The sequence below is a fragment of the Hemicordylus capensis genome, chromosome 4 (genome assembly GCF_027244095.1).
Source record: "Hemicordylus capensis ecotype Gifberg chromosome 4, rHemCap1.1.pri, whole genome shotgun sequence".
Classification (NCBI taxonomy): Eukaryota; Metazoa; Chordata; class Lepidosauria; order Squamata; family Cordylidae; genus Hemicordylus; species Hemicordylus capensis.
In genome coordinates, this window is record NC_069660.1 from 254,802,586 (window position 1) to 254,830,069 (window position 27,484).

At 42.8% G+C, this 27,484-nt stretch overlaps 1 protein-coding gene across 2 annotated transcripts; it reads left to right on the top strand.

Annotated features, from left to right (window-relative positions):
* Window positions 1-3,208: 3,208 nt before the first annotated feature.
* Window positions 3,209-27,057, top strand: UBE2V2 (ubiquitin conjugating enzyme E2 V2). 2 transcript variants are annotated; one of them, XM_053249243.1, is made up of 5 exons: window positions 3,297-3,356; window positions 3,959-4,005; window positions 12,008-12,153; window positions 22,953-23,078; window positions 26,168-27,057. In XM_053249243.1, the coding sequence occupies exons 3-5, from the start codon at window positions 12,109-12,111 to the stop codon at window positions 26,312-26,314; spliced, it is 318 nt and encodes a 105-aa protein (XP_053105218.1). In that variant the 5' UTR covers window positions 3,297-3,356; window positions 3,959-4,005; window positions 12,008-12,108; the 3' UTR covers window positions 26,315-27,057. The 2 variants fall into 2 exon arrangements, with proteins under 2 accessions (XP_053105217.1, XP_053105218.1); XM_053249242.1 differs by lacking the exon at window positions 3,959-4,005 and having other exon boundaries at window positions 3,209-3,356.
* Window positions 27,058-27,484: the final 427 nt, after the last annotated feature.

The following is a 27,484-nucleotide window of genomic DNA, read 5'->3' on the forward strand; positions in this document are numbered from 1 at the left end:
GTTCAGGTATTGTTACAACATGGGCTTCTAAAGTTGGAACTGATACAGGCAATGTTATCTGCAAAGGACAACATATCAGAAGGGCTGTTCAGTCTTCTCTTCCTCATGCCAAGGAAGTAGGTTGTAAAGGCCCCTACGCTGCATGATGCTGCTGGATGGTGTTGTACTACCAAAAGAGGCAAAGAATAAGAACGTCTTCATTTCCACAGCATAAGTTTTTGAATGCATGCTATGCTGGGTTCAGGTAGATTGGGCTTGAGGTACCACTTGTACTCTAGCCATCTTCCCTGAAGCTTTATTGTGCACAACTCCTCAAAAAACCAAGAAGCAGAACTGAGCACAAAGAGGATGTCCAGGAATAATCATGTCAGTTTTCCACATCAACTCGCCTGTCTGCTAGGCAAGCATGCGTTTTAAGACAAAGGGCATTCAAACACATAGAAGCTGTTCTCATAGCCTGGGCTAGGTGGCTCATGTGGAGCGCTGAAATCTGCATGGATCCCAGCACTCTCGCCCAGCCTAACCCCGCTCCGAAGCCCAGCTCTTAGCCAAGGTCAAGGGAGCAAGTGCTCCCTTAACCCGGCTGCTGTAATTGTGTGCCAACACAGAGATGGGCACCTAGAATGTCTATCTGATAGGTGATCCCGTGAATGCACCATGCTTGTGGTGTGGTGCATTGTGGGATATCTGGAGGCCAGAACATGTGTTTATGAAAAACCTTCTGCTTACATCTTGCCATATAGGTTGACTGGGTGGGAGTTAGCAAAAATGGTGGAGTCAGGGCTGGTCCTTCCATGGGGTGGGGCAAGGCAGTCACTTCAGGCACAGGTGGGGAACAACAACTCCCCACCACCACAGGTGCTACCCCATATGCCTCTCTGCTGCCACCTTTCCTCACCCCTCTTGGGCAAGCTGTTCATTTCACCTCTTCACTCTGTTGGGCTATGCCTTATTTCTCCTCTTTCCCCTTGATATGAGGTAGGCAACTGCCCCCTGCTCCCTGCCACCACTGCCTGGCTTGGTGGCATGGTCATGTGCTACTGCCTCAGCAGCATAGCCTGAGAATACTGAGCACATGTTCACCAATGGGGTGGGGCAACATATTGTCCTCCACCTCAGGAACCAGAATGTCTTGGACCACCCCAGGCAGAGTGCTTATGTAGCAATGTGAACGCTCAGTTCCTCTAATCTATATTTTTTCTTTTCTAATGAGTTTTTGTGGCAAGCCTGTTTTGTTTTTTTCTTTATTTATATTCTGCCTTTTAACTTCAAAAGCCCTCAAGGCAGCTGTATAGGTAACAAAATGCTTGTTGCAGTTGTTATGGTTTAGTGTGATATATGTAGGCACAGAATATGTAAATATGGTTCAAAATAAATGCTACTCTAGTCCTGTCTTGTATTCTGGGTTCCATATTGGCATTTCTTTTGAGGAATTCCAATGTGTCTGGCACACAATCCCTGTGTGTTATAGAAGATTCCAGAGCATGGTCTAGAGGCCATATGGACAGTGCATGCGGAATGTTGGCCAGGCCTACTGGGTCCCATAGTTCTGCATATATTGCCTGTGCAAGCTAGAACATACCCAACATCCTTCTATTGCTGAACACTGAAGGGGTTTTGATGGGCAAGCTGGCTTTCTTAGGCGCTTTTCTGTCAATACCGACCCCTTGCTGAAAAACCTGAATAAGCTTCTGAGGAATTCTGGTTTTCCTGGAGAACACCATCTGAAAACCAGTGTCCTAGTACAATATCTTTCTGTACATCAAAGGTGTAAATCTGTAAAAGGTAAAGTGTGCCGTTGATTTGGTGTCGACTCCTGGTGACCACAGAGCCCTGTGGTTGTCTTTGGTAGAATACAGGAGGGGTTTACCATTGCCTCCTCCAGTGCAATATGAGATTATGCCTATCAGCATCTTCCTATATTGCTGCTGCCCGATAGAGGTATTTTGTACATCTAGCCAAAAGTAAGCTTCATATCTTCTTTTTTTAAAAATTAATGGGAGCATTACACAGATACTAAAATCTATGTCACTGAAATAAATGGGATATTAGAAGTGCTGGATTGTACCCCAAGTTAACTCAGTTAAAGCATAGGAAAGGTTTCTAAATGTAAGAGGCCCTCCAGCTGTTTTAGGGGCAACTCCCATCATCCCTTGCCACAACAGCCAATAGTGAGGTATGATGCAAATTGTAATTCGTTATCTGCCGGAGGGCCAAAGTTATGCAGCCCTGTGTTAGATACTTAAGGATTTGCTAATTAAGGCTCACCAGTTAGACAGGATTAACTGAAGTACCTCCTGTGACTGTTGCTGGTGTCTATCTTGTGCTTCATTTTAGATTGTGAGCCCTTAGGGGGCAGGGTTCCATCTTATATTTATTTATTATTTCTCTGTGTAAACTGCTCTGAGCCATTTTTGGAAGGGCAGTATAGAAATCAATCAATCACTCACTCAATCAAATAAATAAATAAGGTGGGTACACATTTGAGAAGGGCAGCTCTACATTTCCCACCTCTTCCCATCCCCCTTTATACTTCCCACAGTCCAGCTCCTTATTATTAATCTTATTTAAAATATTATTTAAAATACTAGTTTCCAACAACAGAAAGTTCTCAAAGAAGTTTACACGGCAAAAGGAATGAGAAAGTGGTTCCCTGTCCCAATGGGGCTTACAATTTAAAACACAAACACACCTCAAAAATATGCGGCGCTGAGTTAAATCAGGAGAGTTGGTATTCCCTTGATAAAACCAGACCGCCCCCACTTCAAAAGGTGCCTCTTTGCCCAGTTAGCAAGGCTTGCAGCTCCTCGCACCCACCCGCCAGGTCCTTCTCCTCCTTTTCTTCCTCATCTATCTAAGGAGGTTCATTCACCCGAGCCAGTGCAAAAAGCCTTTCCCTCGCGCTTCCCTATCCGTATCGATGCTGCCGTCCAGCATTCCCTAGAAACAAGGAGGAGCTCATAATAAGTTAGGGTAGAAGATCGAGGGGCATTATTGGCCCTCAAGCCCCACTTCTCTGAACGGGACCTGGCACTCAAATCAACTCGCCTAAGTCGTTATTAACTCTCGATCCTCTTGACACCCCCCCCCCCCGCCCCCCGGTCTCGATTCTAGGACTAGGCTCAGCCCCTTCGCCTCTCTGCAACCTGAATCGGACCGTTCTCTCTTTCCGGCTTCTCTATGGTCTGGGTGGTTTCGCGGTCGCTATACGCCCATGGCATAGCGCTGGGAACGGAGCTGGGTGGGACTTGTTTCTAGGAAGTGACGTTACACGCAAGGCAGAAGTCACGTGTTTGGCGTCCGTGTGTTTCCTGGCTGGTGGGGGAGGGGTTTGGACAAGATGGCCGGATCCACAGGTCTGTGTTGAGGGGGGGGGTATGCCTTAGAGTGGTCGGTGGGCCCTGCGCGGGAGGGAGGATCCCCCACCCCGGAGACCTGGGTGGCTCAACCTTTGGAGAGCGGCCGGTGCCAGGGCAGCCCGTCCAAGGCTCCAGCCCCGGAGAGGAGGGCGGAGAGGCCGCGGGGTTGGCGCTGGGGCAGCGAGTCCTCCGGGCTGGCTGCATGGGAAGAGATGCGGGGGACAGGACTGACTGGGCGTGGGCTTTGGAGAGGGCAGCTGGCGGAGGGTGGTCGAGGCAGCTTTTCGTTCTTGAGGGAGGGAAAGGTGCTGCTGGGCCCTCCTTCTGCAGGGAGGAATTCTGCAGGGCTTGGGTCAGATTAACTGAGCAATTCCTTCATGCAGTCTCCCCAGAGAGAGCTCGGCTAGTGTAAAGGTTAATTGGGCCCCCTCTAAGGCAAATAAGGTCCCAATAAAGTTCAGGTGGGTTTTAATCTTGCCTCGGAAATTGCAGGTTTTGGAGGCTGGGGTACAGGTATTTAACAAAGTGGGAGGAGGTGTCATCAAGCCTGTATATTGCCCTGGTGCTTTGATGATGATGCTCTGTATTGTGCTCCTTAGGTCAGTGTCTGAGGAAAAATATCTTGCTTATACATCTTTGTTTCTAGGTAATCTCATATACTTTCCTCCTTTCCCAGCTGCAGTCTTGTTGGCTGGCTTCCTCCTACAAAACTCAAGTAGTAACTTTGGTTATGACCATGATTAGCTTGTGATGAAGTTTGGAGGTTTTGCATCTCATCTAAGGGAAAACAAAACTTTTAATAGTTGAATCCTAGTTCCTCAACCTTCCCTTTCCTTTTTTCCCTCCTGGTCGTACTCCTTGCCTTGTTTTCGCTATACCTCCCTACTGCCAAGGACCCTATTCCCTTCTTTGTTCTCTTATTTATGTATTATTTATTTTTCTATGTTAACCGCTTTGAGAATTTTGTTGAAGAGCAGTATGTAAATATTCATAGCAGTTCTCTCTCCCCACCCCCAGGCTCCATCATGGCTTGTTAATACCTTGTCTGTCTTTTCCTTTCTCACAATTGTAAAGGGATAATTTCACCCCTCAGCCTTTCAGTGCATATACCTATGGAAACTTTTAATCCACGACAGATGTAGAGTTGAGTAATCATTATAGTCAATAGACCAGATTTAAAATGAGACAAGACAATAACAGTAGAATCTATATACAAAACTTTACGGGCTTTTATACAGCCCCAAGGGTTCATTCCTTGCATATATCACCAGCTGCTTTCTGATTTTTAACAGCCACTACCAGAAACGTAGCCACTGTCTACTGATAATAGGTAGTTTGCATAATAGCCTATAAATCTACCAGGAAACATGGTCAGTAAAGGGGCAATTGTTTTCTAATGTCAGCATAGAAAGTAGAAAACACAAGAATATGTTGTACTATTGTGGCTATGAATATGAGACCAGATGATGACAATAATTTCCAATGAATGTGAAGTAAAATTATGAGATCCTTTATTTTGAATTAATAAAAAAATAAAATTAAAAGTGTTTTGGTACTGTGGATTCTGCTATTATATGATCAATTTGATACTCAAAAGAGCTCTTTTAAGTGTGGCATGATGCATACAGGTGGTGCTATAAAATTAGCAGATTTTAGTCCCAAATTATATTACATAAATTGTGTTTACTTGTTTAGATTGTAAATATTACCTCTGGTATGGTGGGACTATCTTTTGCACTGGATTATTCACAAAACTAGTGGATACTGTAATTGTTACTTTGTTGAAATCACTTTGATTCTATCATGTTAGGGTGTGCTCTGCTTTTCTAAAATTTTAAAACCCTGTTAAAATGTATTTTTTTGTGACCATGAATAATGGTTTTGTTTAATGAGCAGAATATTACTGCAACCTTAAGAGAAACTATCCATTTAAGATCCCCAAAAGAGATTTTCCAGTATATGCATGTATTTAAATTTAATTAAATTTTAAAATATTGGATAATCTATCACCATATAGAAATTAGCCAGGTAAAACCAACATAGTAAGAATCCTCTACAGTTTCAATCCACAGTCCTTCTCAAGGATTAACCCTTGTCACAATGCTAGCCCAAACAAGCCACATAGGAAACTGCCATATACTGAGTCAGACCATAGGTCCATTTAGCTCAGTATTGTCTACACAGACTGGCAGCAGCTTCTCCAAGGTTGCAGGCAGGAATCTCTCTCAGCCCTATCTTGGAGAAGCCAGGGAGGGAACTTGGAACCTTCTGCTCTTCCCAGAGTGGCCCCATGCCCTAAGGGGAACATTTTAGAGTGCCCAGACATGAAGTGTCCCATTCATATGCAACCAGCGTGGACCCTGCTTAGCTAGGGGGACAATTCATGCTTGCTACCCCAAAACCAGCTCCATACAGTGCTTCTGAACACGCTCAAGCTTGTTGGGTATGAATGGAGCTTTAAGTTAAGAGGATATCATACTCTTAGCCAGACTGAGAGCCTGTGATGGGACATAGCAAACAACTCCTAAATAGGTAGGGCCCAAGCAACTTAGTGATTTAAATGTCAAAACCAACACTACTGGAAAACAGCAGTTTAAAAGGGGAGGGCAGATTGGGCGCTTTGGCATTGAGTGGGGTGCTTTCCTGACTCTTAGAAAATAACTAAGATTATTTTTCTTAGTTATTGTGTGTGTTGAATGATAGATGAATTGCTCATTGCAGTGAGAGCACAGGGATGTTAGTAATTAGCTGTGTGGAGCCAGTGCACCAATTGTTGGTATGTACCTAATTTGTTCTTGATATGAGAGTTTACTTTGCCAAATGTGTATATTGAACTTGTACAAGACACTTTCTCTTGAAATCTGGATTTCGAAATACTGTTACCATGAGTAAAATCTCTTGATGTTCCTGTGTTGCGTTGACTGACAAAAAAAAACAAACGTTGACTGACAAAAATATAGGACATAGTATAGTGACCCCAAGTTTTTAAACCTGCACAAAAAACAGTAGTTAAACGTTCTCAGAGCAAAAATGGAATCCATATATACAGGTGAAACTCGGAAAATCAGAATATCTTGCAAAAGTCCATTAATTTCAGTAATGCAAATTAAAAGGTGAAACTGATATATGAGACAGACGCATTACATGCAAAGCGAGATAAGTCAAGCCTTAATTTGTTATAATTGTGATGATCATGGCGTACAGCTCATGAAAACCCCAAATCCACAATCTCAGAAAATTAGAATATTACATGGAACCAAGAAGACAAGGATTGAAGAATAGAACAATATCGGACCTCTGAAAAGTATAAGCATGCATATGTATTCAGTACTTGGTTTGGGCCCCTTTTGCAGCAATCACTGCCTCAATGCGGCGTGGCATGGATGCTATCAGCCAGTGGCACTGATGAGGTATTATGGAAGACCAGGATGCTTCATTAGCAGCCTTCAGCTCTTCTGCATTGTTTGGTCTCATGTCTCTCATCCTTCTCTTGGCAATGCCCCATAGATTCTCTATGGGGTCAGGTCAGGCGAGTTTGCTGGCCAATCAAGCACAGTACACTGTATACTTTTCAGCGGTCCGATATTGTTCTATTCTTCAATCCTTGTCTTCTTGGTTCCATGTAATATTCTAATTTTCTGAGATTGTAGATTTGGGGTTTTCATGAGCTGTACGCCATGATCATCACTATTATAACAAATTAAGGCTTGACTTATCTCGCTTTGCATGTAATGCGTCTGTCTCATATAGCAGTTTCACCTTTTAATTTGCATTACTGAAATTAATGGACTTTTGCACGATATTCTAATTTTCCGAGTTTCACCTGTATATATTCAGACAAATGACTGCCTATCTGGGTTTGCTGCTCTTGTAAAATTAGTGGGTACTGACTCTGCTAATCAGATCATAGGCCACTGAACAACAACCCCCCCCCACACACACACTATCTAAATGGCAGCAATCTCTGTAACGGCTCTTAGCAGTTCCAAAGGGATATATATATATATATATACACACACACACACACACACACACACACACACTTAAGTGTTAGAACGGCTCTAAACACTGTACTGACTCCAGGTTCCTCATACTGATTGTGTGATCTTGGGCAAGTCATTTATCTCCCCATCCCCTTCAGTGAAGGTAATAGTGAGCTGCACCTCAGGAGTATTAAAAGAACAATGCAGAAAGAGTGGAGAGACTGTCACAATGCCCATCCTTCCTTTTCTTTCACACATAAATAGCAGGGGGGGGGGAGCAGAGAATGGAGTTGGATTGGAATGATACACAAAAGCCATTGTGGCCCACTGCAGTTTGACAGTCTGTCAGCAGGCAGAATTCTTTAAAACCCTGTTCTTATTTATCATTGAGGTTTTCACATTTAGCTTATTGAGTTTCAGCTCTGAGAAGGAAGTTGATTTTGAATTAGCTTCTCATATGCTATATAACCTGTTGTAATTCTCTTTTGAGGGAAGGGCTGTGCTTAGTATAGTGCAAACAGAATAGAATTACTGTACTCAAAATGTGTTAGAGATATTTGTCCAGGCAACCCTGTGAGGTATATCACCATGACTACCATTGCACAAATAGGGAGCTAGAGTTTGGAGAATACAGGGCAGAAGGTTGACCATGGTCCCCAGTTAATAACTGGCAAATTTCATTAAACCTCTAAGTGCCTGCTGATTGCTAGGAATCTTGTGAAGAATAGTGAATTCAGTGGACCTGACAAGGCACCTATTCAAAAGTGCATACTTTAGATTATTTAACTCTGATCACTAATTATTAATAGTACAATTCTTAAGTACTGTATGTCCTCTTCATAAATTTAAACATATTAGTGGACCTTAGAGCTTCTAGTTAAAACAGAAAACCTATTTCTGATTTAGAGATAGTAGCTTGCCAAGGCTGTCCAGGGACTTAGCAGATGAAGAGGGATTTCAGCCCAGGTCTAAGCCCTGTTTTTATCCAGTGACCTGCATTGCTTAGTATAAAAGGTGGGGTGAGCAATAACTGGTGGCTAGAAATAATGAACCACACAAACAGTCCCTCTGCATTGGATAACTGTTTGTTTGTTCTGCAAGCAGTCCAACAAGAATAAGACTATAGGGTGCTTTTCCCCCCAAACATTAAGTTTTTGCAAATACTGTTGTTCTTGACATTAAAAACCAAGCAGAAGTATGTAGCAGGCCAGTGGTAATTAAATATTTGCCTGTTGTCATTGTTCTGGTTTACCCATCTAATATTTCTCTAGTTACTTTAAGTAACAGGAATTGAAACCGTTAATTATAGCAATATATATTTCAAATGCAAGAGTGGAACTTTTTTTGTGTGGTCACCCTATTGAAGTCTTGTATATCTATATCAGCCTTGCAAAGACGTTCATGAAAGACCTACAACAAAATATACCTGGTTGCCTGTGAGGCATTTTCCATTTACCGGGTTAACAAGAAGTCGTGTGTGTGCAAAACCCGATGGCCCTTATTGCTCAGGAAATCCCTAATTTGATGCAGATTTGCTTTCAAAGGACATGTGTAATGGCTTCAGTTGTTCTGTTGCTTATTTTTAAGCACTAAAGTTTAGAATGACAGGATACTGATATGATCTGCACTTTCAGCAGGCAGCTGGAATCCTGCCAGGCTAACTCAGCTTTCAAAAGAGCAGCTAGCAGTAATAGCACAGACATTGTGACCCAAGCATGTTGCATATAGTGCTCATTTTCCCTATTTTACTTCAGTCCTTCATTTTTGCAGCCCTTCTTTTTAGCAACATTTTCTTGCGGTTCTAAGGGCCGCTTTGCCAAACCTTCCTTATTGATGAAACAGTGATCACGAACCTTCCCTTATGCCTGCAATACACATTACTGATGAAAACAAAAATTCATCACTTCATTATTACTAGCCCAATTGTGTGTATTCTTTCTAAAATCTTCCAGATATTATTCCTGCGAAGTATGAATTATGCTTGTGTTGACAATAATACTTTATTAATACAATGCTTAAATTTTATCCTCTGCTTTTATGATGGCTAATGCACATGGTCTTAATACTAATGCAATGGTGTGGGGCAAGGGATCCATTGGTCTAAAAAAATATTGTGGTTTCCTAGTCAAAAGATAGCATGTAGTCAGCCATGTAGAAACAAGATGGTTGTGGCATCTATCGAATGTTGAATGTAGTAGGTTTTACATGTAAGAAATGTGGTGTTGCTTAGTCTAAATTCACTTTCTATTGTGTATCAACTACTATAGATGTTATATGTACTATCATTTGGTTCACTGTTTTGGTGTTGGTGGCATAGTTGTATTCAAACAAAGACTGAGTAGCTATAGCAATTCAATTCAAACAGCTATAATGCTTTGCAAGGTCTTTTTATTTCATCTGTAATAGATGGTTATATTGTGAGAGGTTCTAATTCAAAAACAGTTTCCCATGGCAACCATTGAACACTATCAATCTTAATGGAGACAATAACACAGCAATTTTAACAAGGTTCCTCAGAAGCATCTTTTTCTTGACAGCATAAACTGCTTACTAGGCTAGTGTAAATCACACCGTTTAGTTGTATACATTGAAGCTAATTTCAGCCATACTTTCTGGAGAGGTGGGTAGCTGCTACAGCTGGATTAAATTGGAGCAAAGACTGGTTCATTAACTTCTCATGCTGAAGCTGTGTATACTTTGGAAGCCCTGCTATGGCACAGCAGTAGAAAAGCTGTGTATGCCCTCCCATCTGCATCCTACTAAGATAGCTGGAGGTGTACATGGCCCAGGAAGATTATGCCCTTATATTCTTCCTTTATCTAGAAATGATAAATTGCCAATGGCATGTGATAATCTTCCTATGGTAGTATTTACTTCCACTGATTTGTGTGTTACTGAGAGAAGGTAACCACATTATTTAGTGTGTACAGTTTTCCTCTATAACTTAAGCATTGATGCAGTATGTCAAGGGTCCAAGCATCATCCCCTGTTAGTGTATTTTAAGATAATGGCTGAATGTTAAAATATGATTTACATAAGAACAGCCCTGCTGGATCAGGCACAAGGCCTATCTAGTCCAGCATCCTATTTTACACAGTGGTCCACCAAATTTCTAATATTTCAGATACCTGTAGTCAGGTGTCTCGTTTCAATTCTGGCAGATAACATCTGTTAACTTCTCTTGACACTTTCCTTGGTGCTGTTTGGGGGTGGGGGAAATGGACATGTGGGCATGCTTGTGGTCTTGAGGCATATACTACATGCTTGTATAACTACTGACCTACACAAGCAATCCAATCTATACATATCTGGATTAGTAAATGGATACATGCATCAACTTCAGTGGCCAATACAACTTGTGGATTGTAAGCAACTTTTGAAACTATTCCTTTTATTTGTAGGAAAACTGTGTATTGTGAATTTGTATAATTTCTCAACAAAGCTTTCTTTAAAAAAACCCTAGTCTGAGGAATGTGTGCTTTCCTGTATGTTAACATATTTTTATGGAGCAAGAAACAGTTGGGCTGCTAATACTAAGGTTCCGTCTGCTGAATATTTTCTGTGTTGGTTCTTACCAACAGTCTGACAAATTTTGTTGCTGTGAGCCTACTACATTAGCCATGTTTTTCAAGCTATGATTTCTGGTCTGAGACATTGCTTAATTAGAAAACCACAAATAATAAATTCTTCTTAAATGCTTTCTAGTTATATATTCTAAAGGAGATGAAATTTAGAGTTTTGTATAAATTTGCAAGGTGTGCTCTGAATCATGGAAGTTTCATAGTGTAATAGATGGTATATCACATAACAAAAACTGCAAAATCTCCAGAGTCCAAGGGGGAACATAGGAAACTGCCATATACTGAGTTAGACTGTTGGTCTATCTAGCTCAGTATTGTCTTCACAGACTGGCAGCAGCTTCTCCAAGGTTGCAGGCAGGAATCACTCTGAGCGCTCTCTTGGAGATGCTAGGGAGGGAACTTGGAACCTAAATGCTTTCCCCAGAGCAGCTCCATCTTCTAAGGGGAATATCTTGCAGTGCTCACACTTCTAGTCTCCCTTTTATATGCAACCAGGGCAGACCCTGCTTAGCTATGGGGACAAGTCATGCTAGCTACCACAAGACCAGCTCTCCTCTCATTCAGCTGTCACTGATGGGGCATCAAACTTGGTAGTCACCTTGGACTGTAAGCTGCTTAAGTAGAATGACTTTCAACTCTGCTTCCTTCAGTCAGCTGCATATACTTACCTCCAAATGGCTAGTGGCTACCATGCGAACTCTGTATAAGAGCCATAGTGAAGTATAAGCTGAGACAGAGAAGTTATTACCATTGTAATGTTTAAATGGCATTCCCAGTTTATAACTTGGGACTCATGTTTTCTGCTGCAGAAAGTTGATGAATGAAATAACAAGAAGATGTTTGCCTTATCTGACTTCTTGATATTTTAATAAGACTTTGAGAAAATGCAAATACCAGAACTATTGCTGTATAATGGCACTTCATAAGTGGGATGTGTTTGTTTTTAATTGAAATGTGAAATATCTTATGTGAAGAAATTCTAAGGTGTAAATTTATGGATGAGCCATCAATACTGATAGATGAAGTGAGGCCAGTTCTGATTTTTGAACATTGCTATTTACATTGCTTCACTTCTTTCAAATAGTTAAAGTCCCTCGCAATTTCCGCTTGTTGGAAGAACTTGAAGAAGGTCAGAAGGGAGTAGGAGATGGTACCGTAAGTTGGGGCCTCGAAGACGATGAAGACATGACGCTTACAAGGTGGACGGGCATGATTATTGGGCCACCAAGGGTCAGTGCTACAAATCAAATCTTCATTTATTTATTTATATTTTTTAAAATCCTAAATCATGTGTTAGCATAATGTTTGTTTTAAAACACTTGAAATAACATACCAGTTAGCTACTATGGGGGTGGGCAGACGTAAGCCTGCTAGGAGCTGCTTTCCTTTTTTGCAAGACCTTTGGGAACTGCTATTTTGGGGAATAGCAGGTTAAGAATGCAGAGCCAGTCCCAAAATGCAGAAGTGGTGCCAGTTGCACAATGGCAGCCTGTACAAAAAATTATGTCAACAGAATAAGGAGACTCTTGCTACAGGATAGAAAGGGAGCAAAAAAACTGTTTTGTGGAAGAAGCAACTGGAGAGAAGTAAAAGCAACCATGATTACTCAAATACTGAGTTTTTAAAATGGTGTGTCTATGCCCCCACTTAGGCAGCCAATCAGATCTTTAGTATTAGCTGGAAGGGGAGAGAGGAATGAGCCCAAGCACCTGGAGACCATTTTCAGATAAGTCTGAGAGGTACCAGTAGTTCTTGGGCTACCTAGTGCCTTTCCCTGAGCTACAGTGTGCTGTAGACTGCTTTGAATTTTAATTGCTTAACTAAAGTCTTACAGGAACGTTATAGCTCACTATGAAAATTACCCCAATTGCTTTCTTACAGACCAAAATGTGAGCAACAGTTGTATATCCTTAAGAGTATTTGTCTTTTCATGCACTTGTTTTATCAGACATGTAATAGTTGATAAAATAGAGGTAATAGTGCCTTCTCCTGGTAACTGAGACCTGCGCTCAGACTGAGGCACAGATGCACTTGGAGAATGAATCGGCAGCTGTGGTCCAACCCAGAGTGCATTCAAACACTGTTCCTTCCTATTAATCTCTAGTTTCAGCTCCACCAAAACACAGGACTAGTGCTTCAGAAACATAGACCATAGGGGTGTGCAATTCGGGATTTCGGGTGATTCGGCTCGGACCCGAACCGAATCACCCCTGTTCTGTTTTGTGCCCGAATCTGGGTCACCCGAATCACCCTTGATTCGGTTCGGAGTCGGATTTAATCCGAATCCGAATCGATTCGGGGGGGTAAAAAGGGGCCCAGGGGCAAAATTTTGGGGTGGGGTGGTAGTTCCCAATGGGTAGAGTCTACCACCCCAATTTCAGGGGGATTGGGCAAAATCCTGATTTTTGGTGAATTTTTAAAGTTTTAGTGACTTTGGGGCAGTTTGGGGGCATAGCATGGGATCTGGGCAAAAGGAGTGGGGTGGGGTGGTAGTGCCTAATGGGTGCAGGCTACCACCCCAATTTCAGGGGGATTGGGCCAAGGGCTGATTTTTGGTAAATTTCTGAAAATTTCATGTCTTTGGGGCAGATTGGGGCATATTGGGGCAGAAAGTGGGGCCAGGGGCAGAATAGTGGGGTGGGGTGGTAGTGCCTAATGGGTGGAGGCTACCACCCCAATTTCAGGGGGTTTGGACAAAGGGCTGATTTTTTGAGAATTTTTGAAGTTTTGGTGACTTTGGGGCAGTTTGGGGGCAGAAAGTGGATCTGCCCCAAAATAGTGGGGTGGGGTGGTAGTGCCTAATGGGTGGAGGCTACCACCCCCATTTCAGGGGGATTGGGCAGAGGGCTGATTTTTTGAGAATTTTTGAAGTTTGGGTGTCTTTGGGGCAGATTGGGGGCAGAAAGTGGATCTGCCCCAAAGGAGTGGGGTGGGCTGGTAGATAGTGCCTAATGGCTGGAGGCTACCACCCATCCCCAATTTAAGAGTGATTGGGCAGAGGGGGGAATTTTGGTGAATTTATTTGTATGAGGTTTGTCTTCATAAGGTGAAGTGTGCTAAATTGATTACTTCCTCATATTATTCATAGTAAAGGAAAGTGTGAAAAAGTGAAAGTGGGGTCATGAGAGTTGTTTAATTGAAAAATATCTCATTTGCTATGATAGAATGAGAATTCACACCTCAGAAAAAACTTCTGAGGTGTGAATTCTCATTCTATCATAGCAAATGAGATATTTTTCAATTAAACAACTCTCATGACCCCACTTTCACTTTTTCACACTTTCCTTTACTATGAATAATATGAGGAAGTAATCAATTTAGCACACTTCACCTTATGAAGACAAACCTCATACAAATAAATTCACCAAAATTCCCCCCTCTGCCCAATCACTCTTAAATTGGGGATGGGTGGTAGCCTCCAGCCATTAGGCACTATCTACCAGCCCACCCCACTCCTTTGGGGCAGATCCACTTTCTGCCCCCAATCTGCCCCAAAGACACCCAAACTTCAAAAATTCTCAAAAAATCAGCCCTCTGCCCAATCCCCCTGAAATGGGGGTGGTAGCCTCCACCCATTAGGCACTACCACCCCACCCCACTATTTTGGGGCAGATCCACTTTCTGCCCCCAAACTGCCCCAAAGTCACCAAAACTTCAAAAATTCTCAAAAAATCAGCCCTTTGTCCAAACCCCCTGAAATTGGGGTGGTAGCCTCCACCCATTAGGCACTACCACCCCACCCCACTATTCTGCCCCTGGCCCCACTTTCTGCCCCAATATGCCCCAATCTGCCCCAAAGACATGAAATTTTCAGAAATTTACCAAAAATCAGCCCTTGGCCCAATCCCCCTGAAATTGGGGTGGTAGCCTGCACCCATTAGGCACTACCACCCCACCCCACTCCTTTTGCCCAGATCCCATGCTATGCCCCCAAACTGCCCCAAAGTCACTAAAACTTTAAAAATTCACCAAAAATCAACCGTGAACCGAATCACCCGAATTTTTCGTGCCCGAAATTCGGGTGATTCGGCTCGTGCCCGAAAAATATCGGGGGACATCGGGGGTGATTCGGTTCGGCCCCGAATCACCCGAAATTGTTCGTTTCGGGCACAGATCGTTCTGTGCCCGAAATTTTTTGCACATCCCTAATAGACCACATCCAGCTATTTCCCCCCCATTTATAATATGCCACTGCAGTGTGGTTTGCTGTAATTCTGTGCATGCACACACCAGCAGTCAAGAATGATGAGGAACCTGCCAGGGAAGTGTGTGGGAGAGTGGACTTTCTAGTGTGTGCGAAGATTTGTTGCCTTCCACTGGCGACCTGCATGTTGGCAGCAGAGCCTGGAAGCATTTCAGGCAAGGTGTGACTTGGCATGCGAGAGTGAAAGCTAGTGCTAGGAGCCCAATGCATCCTGGTAGCCACCAACCACTGGTGCTCACTCCGCCAACCTCAGCCACCCAGGTGTGACTCAGTTTGAGACTGGAGGATCTACCTGCAACATCTAGCATATTTGGGTGTCATACTCCGACTTCTTGGTTCTCCTGTCCTTGCCATGTACTCAAAAGTAGCCTCTATCCCTGCCTCACCTCATACACTGTTGGTCTCTGAAAATATTGTGTATTAGTGACAGTCACGTAGTTTTATCAGAATACACAGGAGTGCTTGGTGCATCATGGGACCAGGCACCACTACACTGTTTTTTCCATTTATAGGCAAAGTTAAAGGCATTTGGTAGAGTCAGAAGTGTTACAAATGGGGTTGCTGGCAGTAGCTTGGTTTCATTAGCTTCTGAAATCCTAGCATAGAACTGATAGCACCTGCTACAGCATTTTGTTTGGAGGGCAAAGACAAGGGGTAAAGCTTGGAGAAACATTAGCATCTTCCCAAACTGCCAACCAGTCAAGCTTTTTTCTGATGGAAAAGCAAAAGTCAGAGAGGCTTTCAAGTGTTCAACATACAGCTGCACGATCCATTGTGTGTTCAGACATGGTGAGGTTTTGAGCTTTTTCTCTTATGGAGGCAACTTGTGTTGTTCTTTGCCCAATTCTCTCACCTTCTTTGACACCTTGTTTTGGTAGGTGCAGACAAAGTGGTTTTTAAAACATGTTTTCTACTTAGGACATTCTCAGTTCTTTGGTAGTTCCACTGAGTTTTCTGCTACTTGTTTCTGTTGGGCAGGAAATGCATGACCCACCACTGTGTATTGAAAGAAGCTTCTGGATGAAGTAATACTGATTTGGGGGACTAGTTTTGAGGACCAGCTATCCAGTCTGCATTTAGTACTGGCAGCATCATGCCAAATCTTCTCAATCTCAAGGTAGTGACTGATAAGACTTCGGGCAGAAAGTTCTGATTCTTAAAAGTCTGCCTACAATCTGTTACTTGCTGATTTCTGGGCAGGGGTCTTAATAATCTTTGACACCGTAGTTGAAGCTCTGTATGATGGGGGTTCCAGCAAGGAAGGATTTAGGCTGTTTTCTGTTGAAGGAATAATAAATATTCTCAAAACACTACAGGAGGCTAAATCCAGTTGATCAGCAGGAAATAGTCTGGATCAGTGTTCCCTCTAATTTTTATCATCAGTGAGTGGAAACAGTTTTGTTCTGGGCGGCAGTTTCAAGGCAGGGTGTGCACATAATAATCTCTCTCTCTCTCACACACACACACACACACAGCTGCGCATAATGAGGCGTGCAAATTTTTTTTACACCCTCCTGCCCCCATTTCTTCTGCAACTTCAACAATAACACTGAAACTAGTTCTTCATTACTAAGTACCATAAACATGCACCATATATATGGAAGGAAAAAAGTGTATTTTAGAATTCTACTCGTTTTTATTGTACTTTGTAATAAAATAAAGGCAATGCTTCAACAAATAGTTACTGGAAGTGATAATACTTTAATATTCAAATTAGTATCATAGAAATAGTATTATCACACTGCTGCAGATGGTAGACTAGTATTATCACACTATTTTGTTTTATTTGATTGCCATTAGTCACCTTGGGACTATTTTAAGCAAGACAGAAAATAAATCTTGATACTAAATGAATAAATCAGTCTAAGAGGATCACTGCACATTCTCAGTCTTCAGCATATCAATACATTCAACACTTGTCATGCGTACAAGCAAGTTTGCTTTTCTCCTGTGTTTCTTCCCTAATAGAGAAACCAAAAGAAAGCGTTTAGCAGAATGAAGTAGTAATGAGATGTCTGTACCATTTTGGGAATGGGGGTGTAGCTTATGCTTTGCATGTGGAAGGTTCCAGATTCAGTCCCTGGCAGCATCTCCAGGTGGGAGTGAGAGAGAACTGTCTGAAACAGAGGAGAGCTGCTGCCAGTCATTGTATACAATACTGACCTAGATAGATCAATAGTCTGACTCAAGACAAGGCAACTCTATTTGAACTGCATGTAAGGGATTCTGCTTTTAAAGGCCACTAGTAAAAACAAGCACAAAACCCTTCACAAGTAGAAATCTAGCACATCGGCAAGCAGAGGTGCAACCTTTTGTTTGCTGTGCTGCAAGGAGTTTTTACCATTAAACGTTAAAAATGAGAATGTTAAAAAAATATTATCTTCTACCTGCATTCTGATGCAGTGAAGTCCATGCCATCACAGGCAGACACGACAGGTGCCATTTTCCTCTAAGTAGTGAAACAGTAATGGGGAAAGATTTACCTCTTAAGTCTCTGCATGCTACAGAGCTGTTGAGGAGAACAACAAAAGGCCTGCCAGGAAAAGGAGTGACAACTCTAGGGAAGAATCAGTCCTCTGCTCGAACTCTGGATTTAAAAAGCAAGAAGAAAGAGAGGAGCAGGCGCCAGGTGAGAGGCTGCTGCTTTTGGGAGTAGGAGGAGCACCCACAATCCTCACAGAAATCCAAGAAGCAGAAATCTGCTGCAGATGCATTTCAACTGCTGCTCTTCCTGCTCTGACCTTTCCCAAGAAGCACCTCTGTGTTCCGAATGACAAAGCACACACACACACACACACACACCACTCAACCCCCATGAGTGCCACCCCACTGCATCGGAGGAGGAGACTGGAGACAGTGCCTCACACGGTGGGGAAGGACTACTATGCGCCAGAGCAGCACCTCTGTGTCTGCCTGCTGCTCAGACTCTTGAGTCGGAGGGAATGGAGGGAGATGATCCCTTCCTTCACAAAAGCCCGAGCAGTGGGAGGCCGGAGGAAGAGGATTTGGAATGGAGGAGGCAGCAGATGGAGGGAGACGATTCCCTCCTCAAGAAGAGCCCGGGCACTGCTGGTGGCAAAGAACGAGGGAGACGGTGATTCCCTCCTTCTTAAGAAGAGCCCATGGCGGGCGAGGAGAGGTGGAGGTGGTGAGGCGATGGGGAAAGGCGGCAGGGTGGGGTGGAAGCAGCAGCTGCAGTGAGCGGCAGTTTTAGAAAGCTGTGTGGAGGGCTTGGGGAGTGTGTGTGCACATGAGAGGGAAGGTTGGTCTGGATAAGTGATAGGAAACAAAATGCTAATATCAGCTTCTGCCTGCTTTTGATAAGATCATGGGTAAAGCATTATGTTGGTTATTAGGAATGGTCATTGAGCACAAGCAGGGAGAAGCCAAAAGAATTAAGCACCTTCTGCCATGAAATTCTAAAATCTCCTTTTTTTTCTTGAGGTTTCCATGCATGTGTACTCATTTATCTTAAATGTGTTTATATCTTGTCTTTCCACTGTTGAGCCTTTAAGATGATCTGCAAAACTCCAAATACAACTATCATATTAACCACAGTAAAATCACCATTTAAAACTTCAATTTAAAATAATTAAACGTGTACATAATAAATAGCAGTAGGAAAGTGCAATTATACACTAAAAGCTCAGAGACGAAGCTGGCATCTAAAAGATAAAGTTGATGCCAAACAAATATTTCTGACTAGGGTATTCTATAAGTGGACACAACCACAGAAAACTCCCTGTATCTTGTGGTTACTTGCATAAGCTCTGAAGGTCAGGGATCCAAAGCAGCCCAGTATGTTCTTCCCTTTAGTGCTTTTATGTGACAGATGTTTTGGTCTGTAATAAAGCCCTTTCTCTAAATATATATTGAGCCAATCCACACAATCAAGATTTAGAGGGTAGGAGGCAGCAAACCCAGCTAGTAGTGCCCATGAAAATCTACAGGAAGCCCTCCAATTCAGTCTGCTCAAATGTGGGTAGCTTAGATTCTGTACCTGAGTTTTTACCAAGGTAGGCTGAAAAGAGATGCCCCACTTCAGTGTTTCTTTATGTGTCAGCGCTTCCCTTTCTCTGCAGCTCCTAGCAGGTGGCTACCATGTTTGTGAGAGAGAGTTGCAGCTACAGCACCTACTATTTGTGAATGTGCCACTTTGCACAGCACATGCTATGCTCCCATGCTAGTAATGGCTTGAATAGGGCCGAGCCGGTCTCCTGTTCCCTTATGGCCAGTCAGAGAACTTCTTCTGACATCATGGGATTTTATGTCTCCTGGCCATGCAGTGCATGCCTGAAACGTTCCCCCGGGATCAAGAGGACCGTCTATGTTTCACGCTTGCTGCTGCTGTGATTGTCTGTGGAGGGTGTTTGTAGAACCAGATGGAGGCTCTGATCGTCTGTGAGAATCAAGTTGGGTGCGCTTCGCTCCCCCGAAACCCTGCCAGATTATGGTGTTAAAGACCTTATTGCCTCCTGACAGAAACCCTGTGACATAGGCCAGTATTATACCCATAGTAGAGACAAGTTTCAATTTATTCTCTCTATCATTGTAATATAGGATGGCACCAGGCCAGAGAGAGAATATGGTGGTGGTGGCCGGCCGGCCAAAGAAAACGGTGGCCAAGCAGCCGCAACTGGGAATGGGTGGGTGGATGGCGCAAAAGGAGGAGATGGGAGTGGGCAGTGGGGCAGGGAACAAGAAGAAGAAGGGGGAGAAGAAGACGGGCGGGCAGGCAAAAAGCAGGGGTGGGGGAAGAAGGTGGCGGTGAACTAGGGGTGCAGATGCTCTGTACCGGATCAGCTAGTACAAATTAAATAGATAAATAAATAAAATTTGGCCCATGGCTACAGTTTTTTCAGATTAATTTGATATTTCAGTAACTATTTGAAAACTTGCAGGCAAGATCTGAATGACTTGTACTTCAAACCAGTTCTGCTGATGCCATATAATAAACCATTCAGATCTTTCAGTAACTGATTTCATCCTTTATTTGTGTGTTGAAGTGTGCTATTTAAAATAAGGGAGTCAATATTTTGTTTAGATACAAGTAAGACTAGAGGATCCTGCCAGCATTGTATTCAGATTAGGGAGCGGCCTTGAGTCAGGAATATGAATCAGATATGGGTTGGGATCCAATAAGCTGCCAGAACATATGTGCAAAATAATATTAGGCAGAAGACCTTTAAGGTGTTAAAGGGAAGAACCTCTCTAACTGAATAAGCAAACTATCACTTAGGGTGTGCATGTGAGTTTTCTGCCATTATGTTCCCTTGGTTGGCAGCATCAGGTGAGTAGTATTGGTAAGGTAAATACTTGCCATATTGAACAATAGTATAGAGCAGGGATTCTCAACGTGTGCGTCCCCAGATGTTATTGGACTTCAACTCCCATAATCGTTGAAGTCCAATAACATCTGGGGACCCAACGTTGAGAAGCCCTGGTATAGAGCTTTCCGTTTTTGATGGAAAATATGGGGTTTTTTTATAGAGATGTGCACGGTCCGGACCAGTCCGGACCGGCACCGAAGGGGGGCCCTTTCTTTTAGGGCGGGAGGGCTTTCTTACTCCTCCCACCTCTTCACCCCCTCCAGCGCCTGTATTTAACTGAATAACGGGGCGCTGGAAACCAGCCGCCGCCCCCCCCGAGCAGATTTACATACAAAAGTACCCATACCCCTGCCGCCGCCGTCGCCCGCCAGCCAGGCCTCCCTCCCTCCCAGCTGCCCGCCCGCCCGCCCGAGTCCTTACCCAAAGCTTCAGGAGGAAACGAGAGGAGCTACCGAACAGAGCTCCTCTCGTTAGGAAGGCCTCCAGCAGACTGAAGGCGCTTTGCGCGCGCGCCGCAAAGAACACCAATCGCCGGAGGCCCGGTCTACCCGTCGGGAAAAGGCCGGGTAGACCGGGCCTCCGGCGATCGGAGGCCCGGTCTACCCGGCCTTTTCCCGGCGGGTAGACCGGGCCTCTGGCGATCGGCATTCTTTGCGGCGCGCGCAAAGCGCCTTCAGTCTGCTGGAGGCCTTCCTAACGAGAGGAGCTCTGTTCGGTAGCTCCTCTCGTTTCCTCCTGAAGCTTTGGGTAAGGACTCGGGCGGGCGGGCAGGCAGCTGGGAGGGAGGGAGGGCTGGCTGGCGGGCGGGCGGCGGCAGGGGTATGGGTACTTTTGTATGTAAATCTGCTCGGGGGGGCAGTGGGGGCGGGGGCGGCTGGTTTCCAGCGCTCCGTTATTCAGTTAAATGCGGGCGCTGGAGGGGGCGAAGAGGCGGGAGGGGTAAGAAAGCCCTCCCGCCCTTAAAGTTATACCCCCCACCCGGACCCGAACCAGCCAGGGCCGAACCGGTCCGGCAGTTCGGCCATTCCTTAGAATGGCCGCCGGACCGGTTCGGACTCACCCCTAGTTTTTTAGATGTCTTTAAAAACTCATACAGTGAAGAAACAAAGCAAATGTGATTGCCTTCCATTGTCATTCAATCCTTTGTGTGTCTTCTCTTTCTGTGGGATTAGTCTAACAGTATCTATATTTTAGAGAGCGACTTCTCTAAATCAAATGAATATCCTAGATGGCTTCATCGTTCAGACAAGGTTGTCAGATATTCTGCCCTGTTCATGAGCTGCCTGCAGAAGAATATGTTGGGGTGTGAGAGTGTGTATCTGTGTATGTCAGTGTTCCCTCTAAGGCGTGTGCATGTGCGCCCACTCAAAAGTTTTTTTTATGTCCACTGAATTAATTTTAGATCCCACTCCGGTTGAATCGGGAAGGCCCCACTCTGAATGTACATATGCACAGACTGCCCAAAACAAAACTCATTCCACAAACGGATGAAAAAAATTAGAGGGAACACGTGTGTGGGGTGCAGGGGAGAGGGAGAATGAATCAATGGTTCAATCATGGTATTGAACAAAATTTGATCCTGAGTTCTGTTCATCGTTTTTAGTGTTCTAACGTTTTGATAGGTAGTATTCTGCTACCTTTTTTCTTCCTTACTATTTCTCACCTTTACTCAACCTAAAATTGATATTTTTTTATTAATGGTGGAAATTAGAGAGGTCTCTGTGTTTTGGGCAGGAGTGCTGGGTGGGGGCTCACTTTTAAATCAGGCCTTATCCAGCAAACTCGTTAAGTGCTCCCTCAGGAGCAAAGAGGAAGCAAGGCAGCCTGTCCCCTGCTCCCACCCAGTTACAGGTAAAGGAGGAGGAAGAGAAGAGAGGACAGTGGATCTGATACAATGTTGGAGTTTTGCAACGGCATGCCCCCCGCCCCGAAAGTGCCACTGTCATGTCATGTCTTGTCAGAATCAAATATTTTTGGTCATGGCACAGGATAGTATTCATGGATGCCTTGAAATACATGGTATATTCAACTCCCGCCCCCGCAAATCTGCTATGAAATTTGTGACACCATCTCTTCTTTTACTCCTTTCTGAAGGCAACATTCATTTGTTGTTTTAGCATTTGTATGTTCCTTACTTGGCCCAATCCTACTGAGATACTATTAATGCATCGCCTCAGTTGGATTGGAAATTACATGTGAAGACAGTCCATGTGGTTCCTCTCTTGAACCCAACTGCAGGGTTGTATATATGGAGCCCTTGGAAAAAAATGTTAGAAGGCCACCACCAATCAGCTGTTTGGGAAGGGAGAGTTTAGCTACTCCCCATTCCTGATCAGCCATTTGGCAGGAAGATTTTATACATTTTGAAAGGACTCTGTACACATTCCTTTGGATTGGGATGGTGGTATTTTTTCATTATCTCGTTTTTAAAAGTACCTTTTGAATGCATATTAGCTTTCAATATAATGAATAAATTCTCTTTTTCTCTTTACTAGACAAATTATGAAAACAGAATATACAGCTTGAAAGTAGAGTGTGGGCCTAAATATCCTGAAGCACCTCCAACAGTTAGATTTGTAACTAAAATTAATATGAATGGAATAAATAATTCCAATGGAACGGTAAGTTGGAATTGAAGATGAAAAATTCAGTCCATTTTTCTAAAGAAAACTTAAAGAATCAGATTGGTAGGAAAGACAGTGGATTTATAATCATGAAGAAAGTTATTTCATAAAGAAATCGAGTTTTAACTAAGCACCATTAAGTTAGTCACAACTTGTGTAATTTATTTTAAGTCCTATTAATTTCAGTGGGACTTAGTCAATATTTTCTTTGCGTACAACCTGTTATGTGCATCTGCTTTTATGTCCCTTGAACTAAGAAGAATGTAAGCATGTTTCTTTGTAAGTTGTGTTGCCACATTATGTGTTGGTGATGACTGCAGAGAGTGAAGCCAACAGCTTCAACCAAATTAATGACTAAAATGATTAAGGAATATGTTAATTGACCCCACTTCTGTTTCAGTTTTTTAAAATTAAAATGGGTAATCTTGGTAATCTTCCAGTATTACCAGTGTTTGAAAAGAACATATGTGTATGGGAAAGTGTTAAAAGCACAAATCAGTGGTACAGGCACGATATATAAGAACAGCCCTGCTGGATCAGTCACAAGGCCCATCTAGTCCAGCATCCAGTTTCACACAGTGGCCCACCAGATGCTTCTGGGGAGCCCACAGGCAAGAGGTATGTGCATGCCCTCTCTCCTGCTGTTGCTTCCCTCTCTTGAACCTAACTGCTATCTCTATATAAGCACACACTGAGAAAGAAATTCATCTAGGAAATGTGCAATGTTTGCCCCAAGTCCATAAATCAACATTTCACATTTAGGGATAACAATTTTTGGATACAAAAAATAACATATATTCTTCAGTTGTAGTTAACCTTGTGCCAAGATGATGATGTGCCAATAATTACGCAATCAAAATGTGCAAGATAAGCATTAGCCATGCACCTTAAGCACATCATGTTCTGTTGGGACCAGATGACTAAAGCTGTAGAAGCCGAACAACTGAAAATGACTCTTTATGTCTTGTTGGTTGTCAGTCTGCTTGTGTGGAGTCGGGCTGACATGGTGCACAACTCAATGCCAATGTTACCAACTGGCAGGCACTGCTGCAGTGCACATGTAAAAGCCAGCCCTGGCAGTGTTGTGCAAATGTGCCTTGCACAACTATTGAAAGCAGCTCACACGTGCTTCGTCAATGGAACCTCCATTGGAAACAATGGAAGTTCATTGGCAGAAGTGCCTGTGTACACTTTTAAGTAGTTGTGCAAGGCACATTTGCACATCACTGCCAGGGCTGACTTTTACATGTGCACTGCAGCAGTGCCTGCCCGTTGGTAACATTGGCATTGAGTTGTGCACCATGTCAGCCCGACTCCACACAAGCAGACACTGCTGAGGCGGACTTTTACATGTTCAGTGGTGTCAGCTAATCAGTAATGCCGGCATTGTGTTGTGCATCATGTCAACCAGGGAATGCTAGAGTGGGGTGACTGCAGGGTCAAAAGGTGGGTGAACAATTGAATTCCAAATAAAGATGGAATTCCATCTTGGATTTTATTGGAAAGTACTGGGGTACCGGACATTTCATCCAGCTGTAAAAGATTCTACATAAAATCTTGATTGGACATCATTGCTCTAAAGTTATAAAATTCAGCATAGTCCTATGAGATCTTACCTTTGTATGTTGTGTATTGGACTGGTAAATGCAGATGATTTTATGGTACTATTTTCCCAAGCCTTATGGTTCTGGACACTTTAGCAGTCTGCTGGTATATAATAGACATTTTAACTGTTGGTTTTTAAATTCAAACAACAAAGTCTGTCTCTAGATTGAATTTTTATCCAATAATTTAATTTGCATGGGATTGCATGTTGGCTGATATGACAGCTATGTCCATTCCTGGAGGCAAATGACCTTAAAACAGGTACATATGCTGGTAACCTCCAGGCTTGACTACTGTAATGCACTCTACATGGGGCAGCCTTTGTACGTAGTCTGGAAACTACGTTTGCTACAGAATGTGGCAGCCAGATTAGTCTCTACGACAACTCGAAGGGACCACATAACACTGGTTTTGAGGGAACTGCATTGGCTGCCAATATGTTTCCAGGTTAAAATACAAAGTGCTGGTTATTACCTATAAAGCCCTTAATGGCTTGGGTCCAGGGTATTTAAGAGAGCGCCTCTTTTGCCATGAATCCTGCTGCCTGTTACGCTCTTCTGGAGAGGTACAGTTAGGGTTGACACTGGATCGTTTGCTGGCGACCCAGGACCAGGCTTTCTCTGTGGCTGCCTTGGGGCTCTGGAATATGCTCCCTGCTGAAATAAGAGCATCTCCTTCTCTGTTTTCAGGAAGACCCGCAAGATCCACCTGTTCTCACAGGCTTTTAATTAGATTAGATTTTAATACTTTGCTTTAATTGTTGTATGCTACTGTTTTTATTTCTGTTTTATGCTGCTGTTTTAATTGTTTTGTGTATTTTAATATGTGCCGATTTTTAAATATTTTAAATTTCGTACACTGCCTAGAGATGTATATATCAGGCAGTATTAAAATATGATAAATAAATAAATTGAGCAGTTTGCCTCTTTCCAAATGTAAAGCAATATTAAATGTAAAATTCTTGCCATTGTTCTACCATTTTTTTAAATGTCAAAATTAACTCCTAACTTTTATTGGATCATGACCTTTTGATCATGACCCTTATTTATGGGCTTCTGTTGAATATGCCACAAAAACAATAATAGACCATTTCTAGCCTATCAATCAACTAGATATCTTTTGGGCGGGGGGGGGGGGCGTGTGTGTGTCTCTCTCCATTTGCCTTTTTGGTGCTTGAACTTTTAGCAAGTGGTTTTCTCATGCTTTGTAAACTTTCCTTTTGCAAGAAGAGCTATACAAGAACTAAAAGTAGGGTTTTTGTGAATGAGAGCCCAAAATCTGTATCCTAGATAGTTACAATAAGTTGTTATAATGTTCAGTAGGCTCTTAACACCAGTTCAACCAGTTTTAACACCAGGCCAGAAGTCTAGGCTGCTGGGGTTCAGATTGTTTGAAAACTCCATACAAGCATATAGACAATCATGAAATGGGATATTCTATATTCCTTACTCCCTATTTAAATGAATTCTTTTTACTTGCAGGTGGATGCACGGAGCATACCAGTGTTAGCAAAATGGCAAAATACTTATAGCATTAAAGTTCTACTTCAAGAGCTAAGGCGTCTAATGATGTCCAAAGAAAATATGAAGCTTCCACAACCTCCAGAAGGACAAACTTATAACAATTAATTTTAGCTGAATCCCAAACTTGTCTTAAACAACTTCTACTTATGTTAATGTCTTGATTCAAATTCACAATGCATACCACCCACACATTAAAAGAGTTTCTGCTGGTGTACGTGATCTGGACAAAGAACATGAATATATATATATATATATTTATATATGTATGCCCCATATGTTTTCAGGCACAATCAGAGAGAAAAAAAGGCAGCACAATTTTTTCCTCTTTACCAAGGCACTATCATTTTAAGCATAAGCCTGAAGTAACCTAAAATTGGAGCTCCACTGTTTCAAGACGAAAGCATGACAGGAAGTGTCAGGTTGCTGTGGAATAATGTTTCAGAAAACTTTTTCTCAAGAAGAAAAAAAATACAAATGGCATGCTTTATCCATCTTGCTTTAGTAAAAGAGCTGCAGATAAAAATTGTTTAAGTAGCAGGTACTGCAAATACCGTTGCTCAACTTGTTTAATTTTTTGCAAAGGTGTGGGTGCTGACTGCTAGTAGTGTCACAGAATACGGTCAGGATTGTTTTGATACTTGTATTTATAAAATGGGGGAATGATTTTCTTTTAAGCGGCTCCTGTGTGTTACATGTAATGGACATTGCAAATATTTGTTTACAGTCTTTGTTCTAATAAACCATGCATTTAAGTTTTAGTGAAACAAAAAATAAAAAAGGAAATAGGTGTATGGATATGTGATTGAGAATAAAGTTAGACTTCAAATGTAAATAAAATGTGGAAAGAATCCTGTGAGGCTGTGCCATTTCTATATGAGTGAAACATGCTGGCAGTACTTTGCAAGGTCAAAAACTTGGATGTTCTTAATCTGTTCTTAATCTATGCCCAATTTCGGGTAGTCTTTTGCTTGATAAATGAACTGTTAAGACTGTTTCAGTGGAAACAGTTGAGGCTGTGCATATAATTTTTTTTCTTTTGAGTCTTGAAAACAGAATTGTGCTCTTGTAACTTTTGCTGGTCTCAAGACAGCTCTTGCTATGTCTTGTATTTCTGTGCTGCTGCTATCAGATTTAAGAGGTATAGAAGGGGAGTGTGAGAAGCCTGAGGCCCAACTCTGCCATAGAACAAAATATTGTGTGTCAGATCTAGAAATTCTGTAGATAGGCATGTGCACGCAATCCATCCCCAGAAAATGATACATGGGTGCTTTGTGG

Excerpts from the sequence above, each read along its gene's own strand:
- UBE2V2 (XM_053249242.1), top strand. Across the intron at positions 12,154-22,952 it reads TGATTATTGGGCCACCAAGG|ACAAATTATGAAAACAGAAT; the intron begins GTCAGTGCTACA and ends TCTCTTTACTAG. Across the intron at positions 23,079-26,167 it reads TAAATAATTCCAATGGAACG|GTGGATGCACGGAGCATACC; the intron begins GTAAGTTGGAAT and ends TTTTACTTGCAG.